Below are 26,159 nucleotides of genomic sequence, written 5' to 3'. Positions count from 1 at the left end.
TCTTTGAGAGGAAAGAATAAAACCACTGGGGCTTTTTCTCCAGTCTACAAATATCTATAGACAAATTTATTTTCTCAGAGAAGCTGGATCATATTTTCATGTCAATAAAATTAGCAAGGAAGTTTTCCTGCTGTCTCCCTTTTCAAATTCAATATGTAAGCGAAAAATGGTATACTGTGTCTGAAACCATGCTGGAAAGAATCCAGGTGGTCTGTAAATTATTAAGGGATATCAAAGTTGTGTTGGCTACAAATCTATTAGGCTTTCATAAAAATCAGTGGTTAGAGACTGGCACCAAGTTCCTGGCATCAGAGCAGGACATTCCAAGTGATAACCTACCATGTCTTTAGGGAAGTTTTTACCTAGATTATTCTGTATTCCCTGTACATCTTACTACACATCAAAAATCTGTCCTGTTATTCTCTAATTCTAAAATCTATTGGCAAATTCTAAATTAATTAATATTCTTCAGATTCTTAGCAACTTCAGCCTATTTGATTTGGAGGTGCTGTTAATGCAGGCATCGCAGGACCTCGCATATGAGGAGGGGCCAAGGGAGAACTGGGTTTGTTCAGCCTTTAGAAGTAGAATCCCTGCTGCTGTCTACAACTATCCAGTATGCAGATGTGGAAAAGGCTGAGCCAGACTACTCAGCATCAAATTCTTTATTTTCCTTTCATTCTGAGTAGCCATTTTAATTGGTGCAGTTTGGTGTGTGCACCATATGGGTAAATAAACGCACAGTGCTGCAGTATCTGAGAAGGAGAAAATAGTTTGATGGCCACCTTTTATATTGAAAATAGATTAAGGTAACCTATACAGCCTTCCATTCATCAAATAAGAACTACAACCACGTATTTGACTTTCAGAATAGGAAACAGCATTCATGCTTGAGAAAGCTGTTAAAAACTTCACCGTCTTCAGTGTCTTTTAAAATGAAATAATGAAAAAAATGTTATTTTTCTCTGCAGTGCTTGCTCTCTCAGCCGAAGTTCTGGGCCATTCAGACGTCAGCCTTACTCCTTCGGACCAAGCTTGAGAAAGGAAGTACTCGCAGAATGGAACGGGCAATGAAGCAAACTCAGGTAAGACTTCTGAACTGCCTTGTTACAAACAGGGCTTCTTTATATATCAGATGGAAACAGGCAGGAGTTAGGAGCTTCTGCAGTTCCTCTCTGTGAACGGTACAGTGAGATAATTATCTAATTATGTCTCTAAATTAAATGCATAAACCACAAATCCTTTTATGTCTGCCAGTCTTGAGATAAACTCTTATATGTACAAGTAATAAATAGTCATTTTCTTTCTAAAATGTGACAAGTTTTGGAAAATTGAAATTAAAATCTGTTTTCTTACCTCTAGTTTCTGACTTCTGATCTGAGGAGTTTTTTATGTAGAAGTTTATGAATGTAAAGCTGCTACTGCTATCATATTTTTAAATAGTTTTTACTCGAGTAAATCGTCTGTAGAAAACACTGAAACTTCTAACTAGTCATTGGTATTGTAAGAACAAGAAAACATATTTGTGAATAAAGCAGCACTTTCAATTTACTGTTTGGATGTGATATTTAGTGATTAGTATGTTTATTGCAATTTTGAAGCAGTGATTAAATAATCTTCCTCCAAAAAAAGAGATCAGTTTTCAAATACAAAAAAGGAATTTTGAAAGTCTGAAATATGTCAGCTAATAGCATTTATTTAAAAAGTAAATTTTTCAGAGGAAATTTCTGTAGGCTATATAGAGATATTTTTTTCCTTCTTTTAACAGTTTGGTCAGCCATTTGTCAGCTTTATGCTGTTAAGTCTTGTTGTCACACATGAACAGCAGGCATTTCTATACATCCATCGGGCAACAGTCCTGCTGACTAAAACATCCAGGAATGTATAAAACTTACAGTTGTGGTACTGTGTAATTAAATCCTGAAAAGCTGATGTTTCATTTAAAATAATTATTGATGCATGGATCTTTGAAGGAGTGCGGCTTGGATGCGCTGCTGCATTTTTCTTCTGCTGAGGGGGACATAGAGCTGCTATAGTGGAATTTCCTGGGGTCAGTAAGAGAGTGTCAAGGAAGGCAGGAATTCAAGTCTGGGAGATGTAGCATCTGACAGCATTTGGGAAGCAATCTCAGGATCCTTCATGCCCTAAGCCATAAAACAGTTGGAGCGTCTCCAACATTTTTGTCTAGTTTGATTAAACCTGAGTGCTGGAAATCATTATACTCTACAGTTTGACAGTCTCATGACAAAAGTCTTCATGAAGGGGTTATCGTTGCAAGTACCTTTATCTGACTTCATCGGGTGCTACGATTGCAGTAATGCGAAGGATTTGATTAGCATGCAGTGTGACATCTTTGGGGGTGACCTCACAGTAGACACAGAATCTGTGGTTTTAAATATTATCTTTAATCTTCTTGTATTTATGTTTTCTTTCATTAAGTTTTCTAGACATTTGAATATAATGACATACTTATGTTGATTTGATACAGTATCAAGCTTAGTTTCCAAAAATAGTTAAAAGTTGCTTAAGCATTGATGTGTCCTAAATTAATCAAATAACTTGAATAACTTTCCATTTAAGGTTTTCATTCCTGAGTTCTGTCAGATCAGAATTTTTTAGTATCATGGTTTCTAACAGTTCTAAGAAGGAATCAGAAAACATAGGATAACGATGTTATTTTCATACATAGCACAAGGTTTTTGATATATCGTCTTCATGGAGATGCCAAAGCGAGTCATGCAGCTATTTATCAGTAGAATATGGATTGCAAAACCATAGAATTTTCATACAAATTGTTTTTGTGGAGTTTTTTTGGTTGGTTGGTTTTGTTTGTTTGTTTTACAATTTCATGTTTACTAGTTCAGATTGCGGTAGAAAGATTAGATATTGCAGATTAAAGGAGGAGGTGGGTGTAAATATGATTAGATTCCCCCCATTGTTTGCGTTATCAAATTTTTAAAGTAATTATAAAAATTCTTGTAAGACGGCTGGAATAAGAAGTGGTAAACTAAATCCTCTAAATTACTTACTACAGGGTTGTCTGAAGAGTGCATGAGCACTGACTTACTGATGCTGGGACTCTACTGTCCTCTTCTACTGTAACTCCTTCCTGTCCCCATTTCCACTCTTGCCTGCTTCTACACTGCATCTGCAAATCCTTCTAACCAGCTGATAAACATCTTTTTAGATGAATATCACTGCGCAGGCATATGCTGCTTTTCAGCCCTAAAGCAAGCCAGGCTGCATTGTTGGTTTGTCAAAGAAATCATAGAATCATAAAATCATCTAGGTTGGAAAAGACCCTTGGGATCATTGAGTCCAACCATCAACTCCACTCTACAAAGTTCTCCCTTACACCATATCCCCCAACACCACATCTAAACGAGTCTTAAACACATTCCTCCACATGGTGGTGACTCCACCACCTCCCTGGGCAGCCTATTCCAGTGTCTAACCACTTTTTCTGTGAAGAATTTTTTCCTAAATCATTTTTCAGCTGCATTTTTTTGTGGGCCTGGCTATGTTTCTTTAACTTATTTTAATTATTTGAAAATAGTTGCAGCCATTTTTGAAATGAGGGTATATTAGTTGGTCTTAGCTGCCACACTCCAGTTATTAATTATATCCCTACTTTATGTTAAGCGTTTTTTATGAAATGATTTTGTGATTATTTTTTTTCTAATTGGAAAGCTTCGAAAGGAATTGGAATGATCATTTTCAAAACCTTTTTCTGATTACTTTAAAAATCTGAACTATAGATAATTTAATCGTCGGAAGAGGTTTTAAAATGATCATTCTGGGTACAGAGTAGTTCAGGTACTACTCTGAATGTACTTAAGCTAGTAGCTAACTGGAAGCAAGGAGGAGAAATTTTTTTCTTAACTTTTTCTGGATGCTGCTGGTTGTCTCTGTCCAGCTTTTGCCTAAATGAGGTTTGGATCCACAAAAATAAGGTTAAAGATTTCTAAAGCCAGTACTTTTTTCAACCATTTTTCTAAGAAAAGGAAACAGTATTTGAGAGGTAAAACAGTTATTTTACATTCCACTGGAATATTTAATCATGACCAGTATAACATATATTGAAGTCTGGATCAAGGTACTGCCAACCAAAATGTGCCTCTGGATAAAGTATGATTTTTTTAAGGTTGGGTGTTTGGGTTTTTTCCATATGGATGTAGGTGAGGGAGGGTGAGAAGTGCTAGGGTGGAAAGAGGGAGAAGGAGAAAACAGGAAGAAAAAGGGATAGTTTTTGATAAATAGCTCTCCACATAACCAGAAACCTGCCATTTCTACATCAGTTTTGGGATCTTCAACTACCTTCTATTGTAAGAAAGTAATTCAGAAAGTATTAATAGTGGAAAATGGGTTGGAATAAGCTGTTAAACCACAAATGACTGCTAAAAGTCCAGCCAGAGCTCAAGTAATGGGGGGGAGAGAAAAAAGGAATTTTGAGTGGTCTAGGAGCTCTGAAAAAAGGAGAAAAGGGAAGGGTGATTTAAAAAAAAACAACAACAAAACAAAACAATTTAAAGCACGTAAAGGATAGCATCCCACTGGAGTTTCTTGATAAGTGAAATAAGTGTGCTCTTCCGTTTCAGTGGATTTTTAAATATTTTCAAGAATGAAGGCAAATTAATTAAAATGCCATGCTTTGTACAAAGGATGGTGGGGTAGAAGTGAGAGCACCGTTACTGCTGGATTACGGGGCCAGCGAAAGCGGCAAAGCTGCCGTGTGCCTGGTACACCAGTAGCCGGCTCAGGCTTATCCTACAGTGACTTGTTACAGCTACTTCCTGTGGCTTGATCTGGGTGGTTACAGGGGCAGCCCCTACGCTCGCAGCTTTTATCAGCTTGTTCTGTGCCCCTTTTCTGATTGTATTTTCTGCTGCTCACTGCACCTGGTGATAGCATGCCTGCGAGCTAATCGTTTGGTTTTCCTAACACGCAGTACGACACTATGCGGTATTTCATACGGTTCTCTCTCGCTTGCTTTTCTTGGCAGCAAAGGAATTTGCCTGTTAAGGGGAGAGAAATGTTTCTTGAAAGGGTGTTTTTAATAAGACTTCAGGAGAGCTGGGAGCAGACTAGCAATATTATAGGCTAATCATTATGCCTAAGATTGAAAGGTCACATGAGATCTTGTTTTATATCCTTAGTCATACACAGATGTATGTGGTTGTGAATTCTGTGTCAAGTGCCCTGTAATTTTCACTTAAATAATACTTCAGAGTGTCATTTTCTCCAGCAAAGTAATGTTTTTCTGTGTGTATGAAAAAGAGAAAAAATGATTTTTAATTTTTTTTGTTTCAATTCTTCTTACTATAGAAACATGCTAGTTGGTATTAAGTTCTTTCAAATCTGGAACAAGTTTATGTACACCTGTGGAAAGACAAGGCTGGTATAGATCTAACAGAACTGGCATCTCGAGCTCTCTGAGCCGAATGCAACTTTGCTATTTCGTTATTTTCATATCAGTGGTCTTTAAATGGTTATGCAAGAAAGTTATGTCATTTATCATAGAGACATATCCTTTTTATTTTCAAAACTAAACTCTCACCTCCTTGCCAACTTGCTCCCTGTGCTTTGCTTTATTTGGCAGTTGTTCTGCATTACACAAATTCAACAGTTCAGAGAAGAGTTCAAAGAGGAGAGGGGAGCACTCTTCCTCTCTCTAGGCTGATCCAGAGAGGTTTGAGGCTAACAGATTTTTCCCGCCTCTCTTGTTTCTCGAGTCATACATCTTCCTGATCAAGCCTCTCAAGTCCACGGTTGAAGCAATGTAGAGAGACTTTTAGTTTGACCAAGGGAATGACAGCATCTGTCTGTTCAGCTAAACTGTTAGATCACTAGGAGTTCCTATTCCTATTCTTTAACTGCCTCTCGTATTCTAGGAGTACATTAAATAGGGTTTTAATAGTTGTTTTCCACTTGTAAGTGGAAGACACAACTCTTCTGTCCTGTAGAGATCCTGCATTGATATCCCAGTCGTTCTTAACTATTATGAATTGTATTTATCATTAGAACACATGTTCCAAAAAGTGTTTAAAAAGGGGAGAAAAGACAGGTGTTTTATAAAACCTTTCCTTAATGAAGTCTACGCAAGATCAGAAGGTCTCCAGAACCCTAGAAATAAACCTTATTACTTCACAAAGCAATCACAAGAGTGTGACCCCTTGGTGATAGTTATGATTTCAGTCTCAAGACAGACATTTCCAGAAGGTATTTCATTTTGCTTAAGCAGATGATAGATTTGACAGAAGATGTTACATGACACAAGTGATTCTGGGGATACACTGAACTCATTAGCACACTTCAAAATAATTAACGTGGTGGTGCTTGGTGACCTCTGTTTTTCTTCCACTATGCAATTATGGTTTTCGTTGGGGAAAAAAAAAATCATCAGAGATGCAGTCTGCCAAAAGTTATTCAGGAATAACTGAAGTGTTTTTGTACCACTGGCAAGAAAGAGAATATTGAATAGTATAATTTTCCAGGTAATGATTTCTGCCTAGAAGTTTTCTACTGCACTGTTGTATTTGCCAGTTTGGATCAGCACTATTAACTGGTGTGGGGAAAAGAATGAAACCATTCTTTCTGTGCTAAAGTTTCTTCATATTTTCTCAGCTAGTACTTTGAAAGTACAAACTTTTTTTGCTCATTTGAGAATTATGTTCAGTACCTGAGCTGTTCCACTTCTAGTGTCAATGCACTTTCTAAAAGCAGCCAAAAATGCTAGGCCTCCTATTTTTTCCAAATGTTTCCCATTGGATCTTAGCTCTGAAGACATTTACCTTTCTCCTTTTAAAGTCTCTTCTCTCAGCGTCCTGACAATTCAAATGATGGTATTAGGAGTCATTATGTCAGATAGGAGAACCCTTAAACCATTTTAAACAGTAATATTACACTCTTTTACTAGACAAAGTGGTGACAGCGAGTTGCAAAGAAAAATATGAATATCAACAGATTCCAGGACACAACTTTCACATCTTTCTGCCTAAGCTTTGCACTGGAAGGCATAAGCATTATAAGTTCAACTTCAATGAACTAAACAATTAAAATAATTAAGTTCCACATGTAATCAGACCAGATACAAGGCATAGAGGATACACTATTCCCACCTATTGCTAAATTGAGTAGATGATAAGGGAACTAGAACATCTTTCTCACGAGGAAAGGCTGAGGGACTTGTGTCTTTTTAGTCTGGAAAAGGGAAGACTGAGGGGGGATCTTATCAATGCTTAGAAATACTTAAAGGGTGGGTGTCAGGAGGATGGGGCCAGGATCTTTTCAGTGGTGCCCAGTGACAGGACAAGAGGTTATGGACACAAACTTGAGCATAGGAAGTTCCACCTAAACATGAGGAGGAACCTCTTTCCTTTGAGGGTGGCAGAGCCCTGGAACAGGCTGCCCAGAGAGGTGGTGGAGTCTCCATCTCTGGAGACATTCAAAACCCACCTGGACGCGTTCCTGTGCAACCTGCTCCAGGTGACCCTGCTCTGGCAGGGGGGTTGGACTAGATGATCTCCAGAGGTCCCTTCCAACCCCTATCATTCTGTGATTTTTTGAGGCTTTACAGCTCTGCTAAATGTGACCAGATGAATTTTCACAGCTGTATGTCATAATTATCATTGGAAATTTGGAGATAGGTATCCTGAGGTGAGGTAACAAACCATGGTCTGAAATAGCCCAGGACTGGTAGACAGATTTTCTTGAGGCGCATTGTCCAATGCATATGTCAGGTACTACAAACCAAGACTCTCCCTTATCTGTTAAGGCAATTGTCTGTACCTCCTATATTGTAATTAAACTCTAACTTAACAGGGATAGCTTTTCATCTTTTTATTTCTGTCTCCATCCTTGTCCTTACTTCCCCCTTTAGTGAAAAACAGAAAGCAAAGCTGATGCAAGAAGTCTTTGGATCTGTTTTTCAGCATTGACTGCAGTTGTGCCTTCCCCCAGAGCGAGCTGATTTGGAAACTGCAAAAGCAGCGTAACCACAACAGCTTGGAACTTAATGCAGGCTTACTGTTTTGAAGTGTATGCAGTTCGTCTTCAGGTTTTGCATCCTGTGCAAAGTGTTTTGTAACTGCTGTTCACCAACAGCAGTATCAAAGCTAGTTAACTAGCTACAAACAGGGGACTTACATCTATGCAAGAGGCAGTTAAAAGTCTTTGTCCTCCTCGGGTGAGTCTCCACACATATTATTGCATGAGGCATATATCTGCTGGTTTAGGGCAGATGTATGCAGCTATATTGAGCTGTGACAGAAATGTCAAGTCATCTGATAGGAAAGGGGGAACCTTCAGTGCAGATCTCTTTGGGTGAGGGACTACGACTACCTCTTCTGTTCCGGACTCATGTGAAGATACAGATTAAAGCTAAGGGCAGCCGGATATATTTGGCATTTAAGACTGCAGAATAAGAGAGAGACTATGATGCTGCCCTACAGAGAAATAAGCTGCAAGCATACCAAAAAGGGGGCCAGATGTATGTATGGAAATGGGGGTGTTCTTTTCCCAAATGCAAAATGATCTAGCCTGTATTTGGACTAATTTTAAATGTAGCGTTGTTATGGTGAATTGGTGGATGCTATCAGTATTCTTGCTTCTGCAACAGAAAATGAATGGTCTGGTTTTAAATCCATCCTTTACAAGTAATCTTATAAATCTAGCTGCTTCTAGAGACTTCAGGGGAAGTTCTGCTTGCACCTTTTAATACATCATAAATGACAGGTAAAACAGCTTTTTCCTTGGAAACAAAAACATTCAAGAAGGTACACTTGCTTGATAAGGATAATGTAATAACTATAAAATTATATGTCGTATAAGTAACATTAAAATAAGTAAAAAAATATATGTAAATTGATAAAGATAAAAAACCATACATAATACTTTTCAGATGATATTGCGTCCTCTGTAAGTGGATTTGTCCTAAGGCTTAAGTCATTAACAGGCTTTAACATAGAAACCCATGTCCTAAGCACTGGCACTCTGTAACTTTGGGCTTAATATTTGTACAGAACAGTAAGCTCATCACTTTGAAAGTCAGTAATGCTGTTGTGCTATTAGAGGCCTCATTTGTTTTACCATGCTTCTTTAGGTGGTAGTGTTTGACTACAGCAAAACATTCCAAATGGCAATTGCATAGGATATGCTCTAAATTGCCAGGTATACTGCTTGGCTCTCAGTTTCAAATGAAAAGGAAATACTACGTCAGACATTAATGAATCCGGTTATCTTCTACTCGTGACCTTGACCTCTTTTGTGCTAATTTTGATATCAAAATGCTTTATATTTCATTTGGGATCGTTGGACTCATTTCCTCTTGTGTGCTTTCCTTCCCCACCCAGCTGCAAAAGCCCTATTATGAAGAAATTGAAGCTTTTTTTAGTAAAATGACACTGACAACTGAAGTGAATATTTGTTTCTTACTTGTCTAGTATTGTTTTCAAAGTGAAATACACATCTGCAGGGCCTGATAGAACGAACAAAAATGTTCACATTAAGAATCTACCACATGACTCACTTTAGAAAAACTACAGACGTGCCCAGTTCCAGCACCCTAATCAATAACTTCTGCCCCGGCATACTTCCCCTTACAACTATCAACATCATCTTGCATCTTAAAAGTTCACCTAGAGTTACAAAAAAACTAAGTCTTATTGGCAGTCCAGTACTTCAAGTTCTTTTGCATTAGATGCCTTACAAATTTTTGGCCATCCCTCTTTCCTGCCATCAAAGTGATTGTATAGGTGAACCCAGTACCTTAGATTCAAGAGGTAGTCTCTTCTTGAATAATTTTGGAATTTGAAGTCATTACGATGTGAGTAAGTGTGGATGATGGTCATGCTTAAACATGTAGGGGATACTTAGGGAATAACTTTAAAGTGAAGAATTAGTTTGTTTGCCTGAGGATAAGGTAGTAATGGAGTGAGGAAAAATGAATTACCAGAATATCACAAAGAAAAGGTCTAGGAAATGTTGTATAAACAGTAGCTTTCCAGTTTTCTGCCATGTAAAGTAAAAAAAGAAGCAGCTTCAACAGGTACACCAGAGAATTAGACTGAAAAACCTCATAGATAAAAGGCCTACTGAAGGTAGGCAGTAATTTTTCTAAATGCTCACTTTCTGCAATAAGTTTGACAAGAAGTGAAAATCTATTTTTTTATAGGACATGTAGAATAATTGTTTAAAATTGGTAATTTAGCTGAATTGTTTAATGCTGAACACTTAAAAATGTTAATATCGTTATACTTTCAATATCTCTGCTGATGATCCAGTCACTACCTGGAGAACAACAAAATTTAAAAGTCCAAGTGATAACACAGTTATGACATAAGTTAGGGTTGAGAAAAACTGGTACATCCAATTAATGTTTAGATATTTTATTTAAAAAAATTACTAAACCTACTCTTATAATCAGTAATCTGAACTAGTATACCAGCAGGACATGTTTTGATGCTGAGGTTTAAAAAACAATTGGATGCGTGATCTAGTGAAAATCATTGGCAAAGTACTTGGAATGAGAGTGTGTTGAAGTGGTGAACCAGCCTTCAACAGCTGGCATGCAGGTGCAAAGGCACAGTTTTTTCATAGCTCAATACCTAGTTTATTCAGAGTTGAGAAACTCCTTGGGAGCTGATAAGACAAGAAGGTATGTTTTTCTTGTTTGCTCTATAAAATTAGGCCTGAAACACTGAGGTCTACTAATGTTAATGTCTTGTAAAACAGTGTAATCAGAACCTATGCGTTTCTAAGATATCTTTAAGAAAGGACCGAATCATAAACACAAAACACATTTTGATACTTGTCTTTCTGGTTACAAGGCCTGTAATTTTATTAATTGATATAATAATGTACATTTGCTTTATTTGCTAATTGTAATGCATTTCCATCTAGAAAAGTCTTAAAACAACAGCAAGTTAACTTTATTTAGGACGTGAGAAATGCCATTCATCGTTCTCAAACGCATTTAAAAACAACAGGAATTTTGTGCTAAAGATACAGTTGTCTTAAAACACGTTCACATTGGATTCTCCTGGTTTAAAAAAAAAAGATATAAATAAGGCTTTGTACAGCTGAAGGACAGTCTGATTCTCATCACTGATGAAAATTAATCTTTTGAAGGAAAAGAATAGAAGTTGCAAGTGGGGAAAAAAACCCAAACAAACAAATAAAACCAGAAATTCCCCACCAAAATTATTTGCTGACTGAAATAATATTGAAGGTTTTTATTCAAATAGCATAAACTTATATCAGTTCTCTCTAGCTCAAATATGCTTTATCTTCAATGACACAATACTGTATGCATATTTTGGTTGATTAGGGCAGTAGTCTATTAAAAATACGGAAACTATTTACTCCATGAAATGGCTTTTTAAGAGCCAAATTAAGACAAACAGAATGAATTTTACATTCTTCTCAGATTTTAATAGTTTTCAAGAACACTAAAAATATATGCAGGGCAATTATAAAATGCCATGATTATGATAGTTCTGCAGTTATAATTCAGTAGTGGTGATCAGTTCATTACAGGTAAGAAATTAAATCAGTTAAATAAAACAAAGCAGTTCTCTCCATCCTCCCACAGTTTTCTCTGAGGAATATAGCCCCAGTCTTCCCCTGCAAAGTCTGCCAAATAAATGAGTTTTTTGACATGACAAGAAAGCACTAGGCACGTAGGTTATTGTAGTTCAAGAAGTTCCAGTGCCACGGTGAGCTGTCCCTCAAAACACAGAGGATGAATTCAGTCTTGAAAGACTAATTTATAATCATGCGTGTAGTAGATAGGGCCTTCTTATTTACTGAAATGAAGCTGAGGCGTACAATTGCTGGGAAATAAGTAGAATAACAATGAGACAAATGTTATTGATAGAAGTGTTTGTGTCTGTGTGTTTTTTAAGATTTTGAAAGTGATCCAGCATTGTTCTGAAAAATTCATTAGAAGGTATTTTACTGCTGCTTTAACCATTGCAGGAAATGAGAGACTGGAGACTGCTTTTAGTTTTAAAAGTATTTAAAGTGAAAGAATATGGACATAGTGGTGCTTTAATACTTGCAAAAGGCGGAATAGGTAACAAGTCAAAGCCAACTTAGCAAATCCCAATAATTAGTGGTCCTTGCATTTGTCCTTATATACTCACTCAATAAAGAAAGAATAAACAGTCTGTCAGCAAGGCTTTTCTTTTCTCCTGATACGAAAAAAAATATTTTACTTCCTTAGATCAGCATATGAGCTGAGATTTTAAGAGAAACCAATGCATTTATTGTTGAGGGAGATTTTCAGTGGGAAATCTGATAAAAGCTGAAAATAATTCCTTTCAAATTTTAAAGTAGGGGCGAGAAAGTGGTTGTATAGCCAAAGGGGACAGAGTCTGAGAACATTACATTGGAAGCATTTTACTTTTATTATGTAGGTCAACACCAGGGGTAATCAAGAATGCTTTGGCCAATTCGTTTCTTGAACACCAGTTACGAGTAAGATTTCAGCAGATCAGTTTCTGCAGCAAAAGTGATGAAGTATAAACCGCAGAGATTTGTAATCATTGACCTAGAGAGTATAGATTCGCAGAAGGTGAGATAAAGGGATTTGTAAAAAAGGTCATTAAAATGACCTTTAAATGACATTAAAGTGACAAATCTTTGTGAGATAAATTTAGAAATAGTGAAGGAACATAATGCTTGTGGAAAAGATAAAATAGAAAAGAATGGACTGTTGTGTAATTAATGAGGGAAAATGTTATTTTTCTTTTTTTAGATTAAATGATTGTATGATTTACAAAAACAAGAACTAATTCCATAAGAAGGAAAATGTTCATGCTTCAAAATTAGTTTGTGATGCTGTAGCAGAGAGTGAGAACTGCTTTTTCTGATAGATGTTTCTACTGAAATAATTTCGAATGTGCCAAGGGCCTAGCTCTCCCATAAGTTACAGGGAGAGTGGGCTATTAAAAAAATTATTTAATATGGTAACTGTACATGGTTTCTAAGTGTTCAGAAGTAGGAAATTTTGGGAATCTATTATGTGAAGAATCGGTTTATTGGAAACTGTTGTACTAGAGACAAACTTTGCAATAGTGTGGGCTGGATGTGGCATCTAACCAGAGAACTGTTTGTTGGCCTAACTCAACTCATTTGGTTCCTGTTCCAGTGATAGTTATAAATTGAGGAGTATATTTGGCTTCTGAACTTTCCAAACTGATTTAAGGACCATTGATTCAAATAATCATTTGGATTGGTGTATGGAGAGTTCAATGATGATATGATATTGGCTCTTTTCAGTATTTCCATTTGCTTTTGCAGTTACCCTGTTTCTTCACAGTATTGCTGTCTGTCTGAATATTGTAAATTATAGCACTGTGGTTTTGTGATAAGACCTGGGCGTTTTGACAGATGTGGAGATGTTTTTGTAAGCAATGCAACCTACCATGCCTGAACTAGGTTTTAAATGGCATAAATAATATTGTTTGTAGCTATTACGCACAGTGCTGTGCTCTACCTGCCCATTTTTCCAGATGCAGGTTTGTGCAAACACTGAAGTTGCCTAGAAATAGAAACATGCAGCAAATGATTCTACCACAGAACACTTTGTCTCCTGCTTTATTCCATTTTCCCCTGTGTAAAATGCATGCAAACAAAGGTCATTAATAATGTTGCAAGTTCAGACACTTAAAAGTTACAAAATGGCAAATTATAGTGCAATCTTAAACTATTTCAGAAGCTGTCAAGTTGCACCTTGCCAGGATAATTTCTCTGGCTGCAATTTGCCTTCCTCCCTCTGGCTCTCCATTAAAGGTGCACGCTGAGGATTGGATGGACGGCCAGAGGTCCAGCAAACTCCTGGGCTCATATTCCTCTCTCCCTGGAAAAAATGGTGGCAGGAAATAGGTGTTGGCAACTGCTGGTAGAGGAGTTCATTTGTCCTTCAGTCCTCTCCCTCTGGCCCAGGTTAGAGTATCTCAAGTAAAAAGGGGGCAGCTGAAAGCAAAGTGCATCTGTTCCTCTGGCAGCAGTGTGCTACCTCCTCTTGAAGATCAGCCAGAAAATTGTCTCCAATGCAAGACTGGTACCATTAGAACTTGCAGCTGATTGTCCTTGATTTAAGTAATTGAAGGCTATTAATGTGCATGGGTGTATGTGTTACACTGACTGTCATTTTGCTTCTACAGTCCATGGTTTTGTTGGGCAAGGTTTTCAGTATTCTGAGTCCTTGTTTAGTTCTAGTTGCTCTTCTGTGAAGTAGCAGAAAATTTGTCGTTGTCTAGTCTCTGTCCCTCAACCTGTTTGGTGCAAATGACCAACACAGACCATAAAACTCTGTACAGCTGAATGAAAATTTTGTTTTGGTTTGGTTTCTTGGTTGCGTACCAGACAGGCTGTGCCCAATACTGCTACGTGATTGTGGAAAGAATTGTATTTTTGTGGATTCCTTCCTTTTTGATAAGGAAGAACTGAGTCTTCAGGGGAGCTTGGTGTGCTTCTATTTGAATATGCCATACAATCAGGCATGGAACATTTAATGCATTTAGAGTGTTTTCATTTTTACTGGAAATCGAACTGATTTCAAGCCAATTGTTGCTGAAGATGCTTATTTTCCTTGTGAGTAGATCAATCATTAACAGAGAATGATAGGGGGTTTGTTTGTTTTTCCCTGATGTATAGAGAGCTTTCCAGGAACATGTGAAGAACTGGATTGGATGTCTTTCAAGAAAATACATATATTGAAAACAGACTTCTTTATATGTGATTGCCTTTCTTTGGGATAGCTAAAGTTTAAACACTCTGCCTGTGTGTCATATTTCTAATGTACTTACCATCATATACTCTATGGTTGCTGGGTCAGGCTCAGCTACTGGAAGAATGTGTATATCCTGCCAAGTAATTTTTCAACAGAAACTGCTGGGTATCAGTCAAGGTTTCGCTCTATAGGGAAGCTATTCTTAGGGAAATTTTTTTTTTTTTTTTTTTTTTTTTTGTAAGAAGGGAAAACAGTGGGTGTCCCAAGATGTTATCTGAGACATTCTGATCAAATTCAGGACAAAAGAGACTGAACTTGTCTGTCTCTTCTCTTCATACTCCTGTCCCTTTCACCACATAACTAAAGATGTTCTTGAGATTTGTAACTGAATAAGAACAGTTGAAAAGCAGATTTCAGCAAAAGAGCACTTTGCTGGTGTAAAAAAAACCCAACAAGTTGGCTATTTCTAATACTGCAAAAAGACCTGTTAGTAACTAGAGCCGCTGAGTATCTGTGATTTCAGGATACAGGTATCTAGATAAGACTGGACAATATTTTTTTCCCCTTTACAGGCATCTAAGGACATCTAAGTAACATGAAGGAATTACGCTTGGTATGATTGCCAGTAAAAAACTGCACTGATTCACATGAATACATTGCATTTGATTTTGTGTTGTGTTTTTTCCTCAAGATTTCTATTTGTGTAACAGTATCTAACTCAGGTGAGGAAGCTGAAAACGTTTACATGCTTGCAGTTAATAACAGGGTCTTAGAACTCTTCCTCTGAAATTCTTTGTTTTACTTTAAGTATTTGTTGTTTACATTCTTGAGATGTACATTTCTCTCATCTAATTCTTAACTTCTAACTATATTTTTCTTGCTATATATAAACTTCTATTTTGAATATTTATTTGTAATATGTTTATTTATAATATGTTTTGCGATAAAGCTTGAATGAGGCAGCTTCTGCTACTTACACACAACTTGCCATTTTTTTTATTGCTTGTGTGTGTGTATATATATACCGTGGTACAATTTACAGTGAGCAAAATGCAAATGTGTGGTATATGGTAGGTAAACTCAAGTCTTCCAGCAATAGAAAAAAGTACAGGATGTTTCCAATAGATTGTTCTTCTTGAGCAGGGAGTTCCGGTTGTATACAGACTGGATTAAATTGGTCATAAAGAGGCATGTATATTTATGAGTATCATACCTACATTGAAAATTAAATACTGCATATAAAAGTTATTAAACTAAAGGGTTCAGCTTGACTATCCCCTTCTGTTTGTGGCTTTTCTGAGAAAGAACTACGTCTCTCAAAGAGTATACCTGCTATGTATTAAAAAACACAAATGTTTGACATAATTTATTCTGTATAGCATTTTATTGTAATGACTGACAGGGTAGGGGGAAAAGATCACAGTACACCAGAACATATAGTTTCTGGCACAAGATCAGTTGGATCTTTATTACAGGTTACAAGCAAGTTCCTCCTTTGCCAAAAAATGGACACAACCTTTGTTTAAAAACAAGTTTATTTGCTTATGCTTTTAAAGGTACTAACAGCAGAAGCCTTAAACGCATCAACTTCAAACACTTCAGAAAATTTTCCAGGCATAATCTATTTTAGAGAGAGTACTGCGTGATTCTCAGGTTGATGTCAGGCGCAGACAATGAAGTTAAGCCTGTGTGCAAATGCCACAGAGATGGCTGTCCCAAAAAAGCCTCTACTGACATTCTTCTCAGTGCAGAAACTTTAAACTTTTAAGTTTTTGCTGAGGGATAGCTGATGCCAAGTTTCTTTAACTGTTTAGGGGGAGAAGGAAACAGGAGATAGCAGAGGAGAAGCCATGAAACAAGCATTGCATGCCCAGTGCTATGAGTATTAATGCTCTTGAGAGACGGAGCATCTTAACTGAAGAATCCATCAAAATAAGCTACTAGAAAAATACTGTGGGGTGGATAGTGCTGAATCCAGTACAAAAAAAGCCCCTTTTCTTTATGGATCAAGGAGACTTCTGTGTCGTCTAGGGTGGAAGGGGAAAAAAAGACGAAAGTAGTAGTTGGGCAATTAGTCTGCTGTTTAAAAAGGGATTACACTAATTTGAGAGAGTATGCAGAGAAAATTTTTGTTTTCATTTCAATTAAAAGAAGTCAACCTTTTTGCTTCTGTGTGTAAAGCTGCTAGAATCTGGGGCCGTTTTCTTGTGACTTTTTAAAAAAGGCAAATAACCTTGGACACTGAACTTTGTGATGTAGTGGTTGCGTACAACCAAGAAATTTTTACCAAAACATTGGGCAAAGTAGTTAAAACCACTTTGAACACAAACAGAAGTAGCTTTGACAACTTGCAGCCTGAAGCCTTCTCCTTGAATGTTTCAGTTAATTTTGTTTCAAGCGCTACTTGTTTTTATAGTAATAGAGTTGCATTGCCTTATTAGTAGTTGCTGTCTGTGAAGCATCCTGACATCTTTGCAGCTTCTGTGTTCAGGTGCCCTGTAACTGTTCCTTTGCAATACGAAGTAGGCAGTCAGTGCAGATTTTAAAGTTAGTTTTAACAGATTTTAAACTGGCTGTTAGCTCCTAGGGAGCAGTCTGTTACGTAGTCCTTTAGTTGGTTTAAATATGCACACCATTTGAGGTCAGTCCTATCAAGCAAGAATTTCATTGGAAGCATGACTGAAAGGGTTGAGCTTGCGAAGTAAGCAAAAATGGAGGTCTTCAAGGCTACAAGATTTTAATGAAACCAAGACTTATATTTGAATGAGGGATAAAAAGAAGGTAACAATTTTTACCTTTTAAGCATTGAACTTCCACGGAGTTCGCACAGAACGTTTTCATCCTCCAGAGAATGTGAATAATGTAAAATCTCCGGTAAGTAGTGCTCTTCATCTTGGCATCTTTGCACAATGTGAGAAATGGTCTTTTTGAGTTTCCATGAATCACAAATCATAATTTATAATAGTGATCACTGTAATAAATTTTCCTCAAGTATTTAATGTCATAATTCCCCTTTGAAAATTAGATAAATGAGGGGGAGGGTTTCTTTCTTGATGTTGAAATACATCCTTGCTTAATAGCTTTTGTTTTGTGTTTGGATGCTTTAGTTCTTCTCTATTCAGAGATTTTCTTCATTTAACAGAAATATACAATCTGTGAGCTTTTTAAAAGGATAGCTCATTATTTCCTTTAAGTCGTTTTAGTTTCTAAGCAACAAAGTCCTGTCTTTAGTGTCAAAATGCTGTTCTGAATAATGGTTGAATGTAATAAGTCCAAATGTACTGGCTTTATGTCTTTTTATCTAGTGATAAAATTGGCAATCAATAAAGTAATCACTATTCGGTCATAATCTCCCTGATGAAGACTAATGTCAACTGCTTCCATTTTTTCCACGTTATATCCATATTTATCAACCAGAAATTATTCTCTCTCATTAAGCAAAACTTTACTGCATTGTTATATGAAAACTGGTTTTATTGCTTCATAGCTTCTGGCATTGCTTCACTGGAAGATTAAGTGTTTTGACCATTGGATTTTAGAAGTCTGGGTATGTCTCAGTTTCTCCCAGTGGTCTTGGTTACAGGAGTTCTTGGGTTCACAAAGAAATGTTGAAACAAGTTTGTTATTTGGATTGTAAATATAATTTTGGGGGATTTTTTTAAAGTAAGTTTACCAAATGAGCGTAGCTCAAGATCCTATTACATATCCATAAGGTACTAAAATACTTATAGTACCTTAGAAAAGCTTAGAATATCTGATCTAATTCACAGGAAAGAAAAATTGGAAAACTCAAATTATTCTGTATGTTTAATTCTCTGTATTTGTTACCTGCTTTCTAATGTGTATACAGTTTCTGAATTTTAGACACTGATTATATAATATATGTTTTCTTCAGGGGGAGTGCAGCTTTTATTAGGAATTCTGTATTTATGTATTACTGAGTGCACTATTGCAGAACAAGGCCGTGACAATTACTGTCATAATACATCCCAAATTAATTGAACTATAGTTCTTTCTTGTGCAGCATTTTTCAGGCTTTATTGTTAGAAAATGTAATTTGGCAGAGGACAGTTTAAAAAATAACAAAGCCACTTAAAGTTTTGAAGCTTCAAGAATTATGTAGGTTTTATGTTAGACAAGTATTTTAATATCACTAAATAAACCTCCCTATAGAGCAGGCAGCTGGCAGGAGAATTCCTGGAAGAAGTACAGACCGAAGGGAGCAGCTAGAATACAAGATCAGTAAGTTGTGGCATCAACTTGCTGATTATAAAACATACAGAGGTAATGGACAGAAATAGAAGAAGGGCAAGGAAAATGGAAACAGGTAGTTGGCAGAGTGCGGAAAGATCAGGCTGATTTGTGGGATTTTCAGAAGGAGTCTTCAGTCTTGGGAGAAATTGAAGAAAAAGGACCCAAGAATCACAGGAACATAATGGAAGTGTTGTGTGTCCGGAGTTTCCATGCTAGGAAAGACTGAAAGGTACTTTTCCATTCGTCGTCTTCTGTCTCTGGAGTTAAGGTACCATTTGGGTAATACGTGCTGGACCATAGCGATGGTGGGAAAGCAGAACGTACGACAGCATCGGTTTCCTTTGGCATAAATCAAGCTAAACATGCATCAAAAACCTGAAAGAAGTAGGACATGTTAGAGTTGTTAGAGAAGGAGGGTAAAAGCAAGGTAAGATAATGCCACAGTCTGTGTTGGTCGCGGTTAGGTAATAGAGAAACATTGTGGTTTATGGCTGTAGGGAGCATTCATGTAGAAAGGACTCTTGGGTGAACGGTTGCCACTGGAGTCCCAGAGCTATTAACCAGGGATTGATTCTGGCAGACTGACAAGATCTCTAGACTGAGAAGCAGGAGAAGACTAGTGAAAACTTGTCCAATCTTCCTGGCTATGAAATCATAAAGAAAGAGGAACATCAAGTGTACCAGGGTAAATCAAAGGGTGTGAGGGAATATAACATGCTAACAAGGGTAGAGGTGGTGGTACTGATAAGTGCAGAGCAAGTAACCAGATACTAAAGTAGTAAAAACTAATGCTTTAAATTGGGTGTGATTGGTGGGAAACAGCTGGATGCCTAGTTGACAGTGGGAGAAGGCAGGAAAACAAAATAAACGGGCTACGATTATTGATGTAGCCTGTGAAACAAGCTTTTGTGCAGATGAAAGAAATATGGTGGAACAGTAGTGACGGGAAGACTAAAACTGGAAACGCTCTTGTCAGAAAAGATAGGTAAAGGGATAAGTGGTGCGGTCATATTGTGTATTACTGATATGAAAACCTGGGAAGAAATGAGATGAAATTGATAAAATGCTGTCTATGGGTCAAGACTATTTTGCACGAGATGTTTTATTGGGGCCAGCAGTGTTATGTTCAGATATAGACAGGCCAATCTTCGGTGTTACTGGGGAGAAGGATCCAGATGGAATGCAATAGTTGATGCACCAACAAGCGTGATGCCGTTTTCAGGATGTTTTTGAGAAATAATGAGTATCTTGCTCTTTTTAAAGACACGGGTTTGCGGCTTTCTTGTTTGTTTGTTTGGGGGAGGGGGGGATTTTTTCCCCTAAATAATCTTGCATCAGGAGATCCTGCAGATTAAATGGAAGGAAAAAATGTTTGCGTACAGATACAGTTTTACATAGTAAGGGGCATTTTTTTAAGAAAGTAAGTAAACGATTTTATCTGGAATAAGGAGGTTAAGAATAGAAAGAAGGATGTGAAAGTCTGGCATTTATTTACCTCAGATGCAAAAAGCTACCTGAAGATTATATTTTAACAAAAGGGACAAAACTTTGATGGAAGGACTTAGAATCATAGAATATCTCAAGATGGAAGGGACCCATAAGGATCATAGAGTCCAACTGCCTGCTCCTTGCAGGAATAACTAAAATGACACCATATGACTAACAACTCTGACAGGCTTGGTGCCGCGAGCACTTCCCTGAGGAGCCTGTTCCAGTGACTGGCCACCCTCTCAGTGAAGAATCTTTTCCTAAAAGGGTGGATTCAATGATCTTAAAAGTCCTTTCCAACCTAAATTATTCTATGATTCTAATTTCCAGCCTGAACTTCCCCTAATGCAGCTTCATTGCATTTCCTCATGTCCTATCCCTGGTCAGCAGAGAGAGGAGATCAGAACCTCCTGTTCTGCTGCCCTGGCCAGTAAGTAGATTGAAAAACCAATTAGCATTACATTGCAAGAAAATGACATCTTTGTGATGAAGCCGCAACGGTCTAGTAGTATTTCCAGAGATTAAGTACAGAGATAGAATCTGGCTAAAAAGAAAAAGCTATTAACTCTGTCAGCCATACATGAAAAGGACAGCGAGAAATGTGGAGAGTATAAAGAGATTGATTTAGGTAGGCTCAAAATCAAAGCTGATATTTTATCATCAGGACCATAGTGATGTTATACATATGTTGAATTCAGAGGCAAAGCATGATGTGCAATGGGAATGAATGAATGAAAATTATATCCAAGGTGGAAAAAAATCCTTTACAAACTTCATGTACTCAAGTCATGGATAATTACCAGCTGAGCTTGATTAGTAAAGTGATTAGACTGAGGTTGATTATTAAAGTGAGAAAAACACTAATGTGATCATTTCAAATTAACATAGTGTTCGTATCCCTTATTGTACTTTGTAATCTTATTGTATTTATTGTGCTTCTTAATCTCTTACCAAAGATTTAAGTATGAGATGGGGAGAATGAATTGTAGTTTCTGGAGCTGTCTTTTCCTGCTTTCATATGGCAATAATGTAGTCTTTGCTCATAACATAAAAGTCCATCAAAACCATCTATGTGTTTGTTGTTTCCAGTGTGGATTCGTGTATCTCTCTGTACTGTGCTTTTTGACTTTAGAACTCGTTATCTATGGCAGCTCAAGCCCTGGGGGAAAGGGTGTGTTACGCGGTGGGAGAGGTGATCTGTTAAGCTTAATGTTTTTAAATGTTGCATATGGAAGAACTCATGTATGGTTTAGAGTTGTGAATTTTAGTTGGTTTCTGCTGTAGTTCTATTGAACAACTTTCAAGGCAGGAATTTGAGGTTTGGCTTAAACTAAGACACCAAGTCATATGTCTTTTGATTGTCTTGCAAATATTCTATATTTACATAGTTTTTTTTTTTACACATAATATTTATCGTGAAGATTATTAATGAGAAAGAATGCCCTCTTGGCAGTGCTATCTCGCTCGCTTTATTGGTTTATTGTTCTATGATTAGATATTAGCTGTGCAATAAGGCTCAGATTCTCATTTTCTCACCACTATACAACCCAAATTTTATTTCTTCAAGCATAATTCAGAAACATAGAATTCAGCAGTTTTTGGGTAACTTATTTTCTATCCTTCATGAGTAGGCAGAACTATCAGAGCTTATTTTATCAATGTATGAGAGAGTGCATAAACCATAGGTTTTAATAACTTTTAAGTTCATTGGGACTTATACTTTTTAGGAAATGTGAAATATTCATCCATTCTACCTACATTTTCAGTTTTTGTTGGAACTATGAACTATGTACAGTATTTGTTTTGGGAAGGGAGAGAATTCTACTTGCTAATAGTCATATTCTCCTACAGTATGTAATTTACATTAGACTTTTCTGCTTAGGAAGTGTAAAAAATTATGGCCACAAATTTTCCAATAAAATATGTTGCTTTTCAAAAACTGCTTTTCTTTAAATTCCAGTTTTTCTTTTGCAACAATAATAAAAAAAAGCTAAACCAAAATGTTTTGATTGTCTTAAAACATTTTCTGCCTTCCGTCTCCTGTTCTCCTCAAAAAATTATTGTGCAGGACATATTTAGGATTTTCTGGCTTTGCTCAGGCTTAGCACAATTATTATTTTTCAGTTTTCCAACTGTAGTGTACTACTTGGTCTGGTCTTGTAAAATAATTACCCAAGGAATTGGACAATTTTTCAGTTTGATTTTTGTTGCAGCAGAATATAGAAAAATGTAATTTTGCGTAGCGTTAGAACATTTGAGCAGAACTAAAACTGTGAAATATGATTTGTTATATAGTTTGTAGCCAATTAAACTCTGTAATTAAATAACATTACTGTAAAGGTTGTATTTGAATCTGACTCCTTTTGGATTGCTTGGAACTGTGCAAAGGAATGATTTTATTAGTCTGTCCCTTTCCTTACTACAAATATACTTCAGCCATTTTCTTGGGGTAGGGTTTTGGATAATCTCTAGGAACAGGTCTCTGGAGATAATTTTATGAGAAAGAATGTGAATAAGATTGAATATTTTAAATATTAATATTTAAAATTAGGAGGTTAAGCATGGATTTAAAGCCTAAATTATTGCTGCCTGTTGTGATTTTTTTCCTATTTAAAGAATGACGCCATCTTTAATCCCATTAACAGCAATAGCAGTTACAAGATGCTTAGCAGTTTAAATCACCTAACTGATTATTTTAATTTTACACAACTATTATTTGCATTATTGATATGGGTTGGGTAGACAACATTTGGACTTAGAGAGAAAGAAGCAATCCTGTCCAATTTTCCTTTTGTTTGGGAATCTTTGCATTCATTTTCCATGCTGAGAAAATTCTGAGAACCTGTATAGCTCCTTTGATAAATCTTTGACTGAGTTATATGCAAGACTTGGATAGACAAATCATGTGAAGGCAAGTAATTTAATATGCCCTTATTTATACCTCTTGACTTAAATTTGCTAGTTTAGTGATGACTGGCATTTGAAGAGAGTTTCTCCCTTACCTTGAAATTTCTAACCAACTTTATGGCTAGAGCTACCTTTAATGCTTTCTTTTTCTTGGTATTGAATTTTGATTTAAATAACTTCATAGTGGATTTTCAGAAAAGAGTAAGTGCTGAAGCCGCTGCAGTTTTGCTATGCAAAAGTTACCGTTTTCTTTCACAGGGCTTCAGAAGAAAACATTTCAACAGTCCAAAGCTCCATCAAAAGTAAAAAAAAAGCCTGAATTGATTTGTACTCCAAGACACGATAATTTATTCTATATTATAACTGTGCTTCCAAAAGGGTTGATCCACTATAATATATTTCTTTCTCTCTTTTCTTAATAAGAAATGTCATACGTAAAGCACATCAATACTGTCTTACACAGGGAAAAACTAGTTAAAAGATTGAAATGCATTAGGCAAGGTCACTTTAATATTTGACACAGTTTTACTCTGCAAGTTTTTTTGGGGGGATTGTAAGTTTGATTCTTGTTCCTGTTAGATGCACTTTGAAATTTAAATGTCTTCAAAACTAAATCAGAATATACTTTGCATTTACAGGCACTTGCAGACCAATTTGAAGATGGAAATACATCGGTATCTGAACGCATGAAGATTTTCTACTGTTGTCAGGTGCCTCCACGTTGGGCCATACAGGTGTGAAGCAGTGCCATTTGAAGCATTACCTAAAAGTCTGTGGTTCTTATTATTTTTGGTACTGCATGACTCCAAAGTCAAAGAGAGTGTAATATGATCCTGAGTTGAAACACTGTAGAAATGAAGACATAACCGAACAACACACCAGTTTTTTCTGGAAAGAAATCAAGTTCTACAGTCTTTTGCTTTCAGATGTCTTGTTCTGTCATGCAGAGAAGTAATTGTTTGTAGTGCAATTCTTCTTTACTCTCCTTTTTCCTTCAGTAAAAAAATGGCCTGAAACTTTCAAGCTTCCAACATATCTCCTGTAAAAATAATCTTGCCACTGTCTTACTATTTATTACTGTTTTACTTATGCTGCTGTTACTTGCATCTTTCTCATCTTTTAACGATCACTCGCTTTGGGTTGTTTTCAGGAAGTGGATCATGGTCAAAGTAGCCAAATTAGGAGTCAGAAGTACACTGAAGAACTCCTTGAGCTGAGAAAGTTTCTATTTTCAAGACATGCCCCTTTTTGCTATTGCTGACAGGATATTTTTTTTCCAAAACTACACTGTTCGTCTTCATTCTTTCTAGAGCAGAAATCTAAACATTAGAGTCTTATCTGATGATTTAACAAACTGATCTGATTTAACAAACTTAAGAAAACTGTTTGCATCACATACCTCCAAAGGTGTTCATGTTTTTTACTTTTAATGGCGTTTTATTCCTTTTTGATTTCTAACCTCAATGAATGTTGCTTTAACCAATCATATCTTCTTCTAGCATTCTCAAATTATTCCACACAACCTTTCAACAGACACTTGCAATAAAACCAGCAAATGTGGTTTTCATTTCCAGTTGTCAGAGTGGCACTTTTCAATCCAAGCCAATTTTCCAAGCCAAAGATAGAAATACTAAAATAGGGATTTATAATGGAAGATGGCTGCTGTCTTCTAGTCATAGTAATGAAAGAGGCATTGCCTATATAGATTTTACCAAATTTGACTCTTGAGTAAATTTAATAAAACATAAATAAGATATAGTTCCAGATACTGGAAAATGTAGGGCTTTTCCTAAGCAATTAATATCAAGCTAAGAAATAATTACTTTGTTAGAGATTTTCAGTGTATTTATGTCAAAGAACTGTATCCAGTTCTTAATTTTTTGACTGCCCGTCTATTCACATATGGTGACTCCTTGCATTTGTAAGACGTACTGAACCCAAGCCTATGAGAGAGATCCATGACATTGGCAGACAACTTCAGGGAATCCATTCAGGATCACCCAAAACACTGCAGAAGTTCACTGTATGGGATCTCATAGCATAAATAGGTGTCCTTATACAGAAAGCTCCCATTTGTTTTTGCAAAACAAATTGTATATCTGTCACACATAGTAAATAAGTTATCTTTTCTTCAAAGATGAAAACATATGTGCGATTTTAATCTCCTCTTAAAAAATAAACAAAAGACCAAAGACAACTTTTCAAAGTCATCAAAACATACCTTGTTTATTTTTAAATTGAAAAGATGAGTCATTTATTTTCATAAGTACACTGAAATAATAGCTGAATTTGAAATAACAAAGGGGCTGACTTATCTGTGAGGAAAATTCAACTAGGGAGTTGAACCTGAACTCAAATCCAATATTGATTTGACTAAAAAACTAACACCCTTTGGCAGTGGCTGTTTGGGACAGTGGTTCCTCACAAATACCTAACAAAATTGTATCAGAGCCTTTCTCTCCGTCTGTGTTTGCACACGTACAGATTACTAGGTCAAAGCATTGATGGAAGAGGCCTTTATGCCCTCCTTCAGCCTGTTTCCCACTCTTAGCATTCCCAGCCTCCTGCTACATCTGCTCTCCAGCCGCATGAGCCATGCACCTCTTTTAAGGGGTGGAAGTTCAGCTCTATCAATTCATCCTTGCCATGTCTGTTCCCATTTTTGCGTTATATTATAAACTAGTTCAAAGTAATTAAGCTACTGACATGAACAAAAGTCAAATCAAAACAGTCATTGTTTTTTTGAGGTATATACATTGTTTGAGGCTCCAGC

General features: G+C 36.6%; 1 protein-coding gene across 1 annotated transcript in view; it reads left to right on the top strand.

The window, feature by feature from the left end:
• The window catches only part of TTC27 (tetratricopeptide repeat domain 27), a 132,018-nt gene that overhangs the window by 73,260 nt on the left and 32,599 nt on the right, over window positions 1-26,159 (top strand). The window contains exons 10-11 of the mRNA XM_054196568.1: window positions 972-1,085; window positions 24,025-24,120. Of these exons, the coding sequence (XP_054052543.1) occupies window positions 972-1,085; window positions 24,025-24,120 (210 nt within the window). The remainder of the gene's footprint in view (window positions 1-971; window positions 1,086-24,024; window positions 24,121-26,159) is intronic.

This window comes from Rissa tridactyla, chromosome 3 (genome assembly GCF_028500815.1).
Source record: "Rissa tridactyla isolate bRisTri1 chromosome 3, bRisTri1.patW.cur.20221130, whole genome shotgun sequence".
In the NCBI taxonomy this organism is placed as follows: domain Eukaryota; kingdom Metazoa; phylum Chordata; class Aves; order Charadriiformes; family Laridae; genus Rissa; species Rissa tridactyla.
This window is presented reverse-complemented; position numbering and strand designations above follow the sequence as displayed.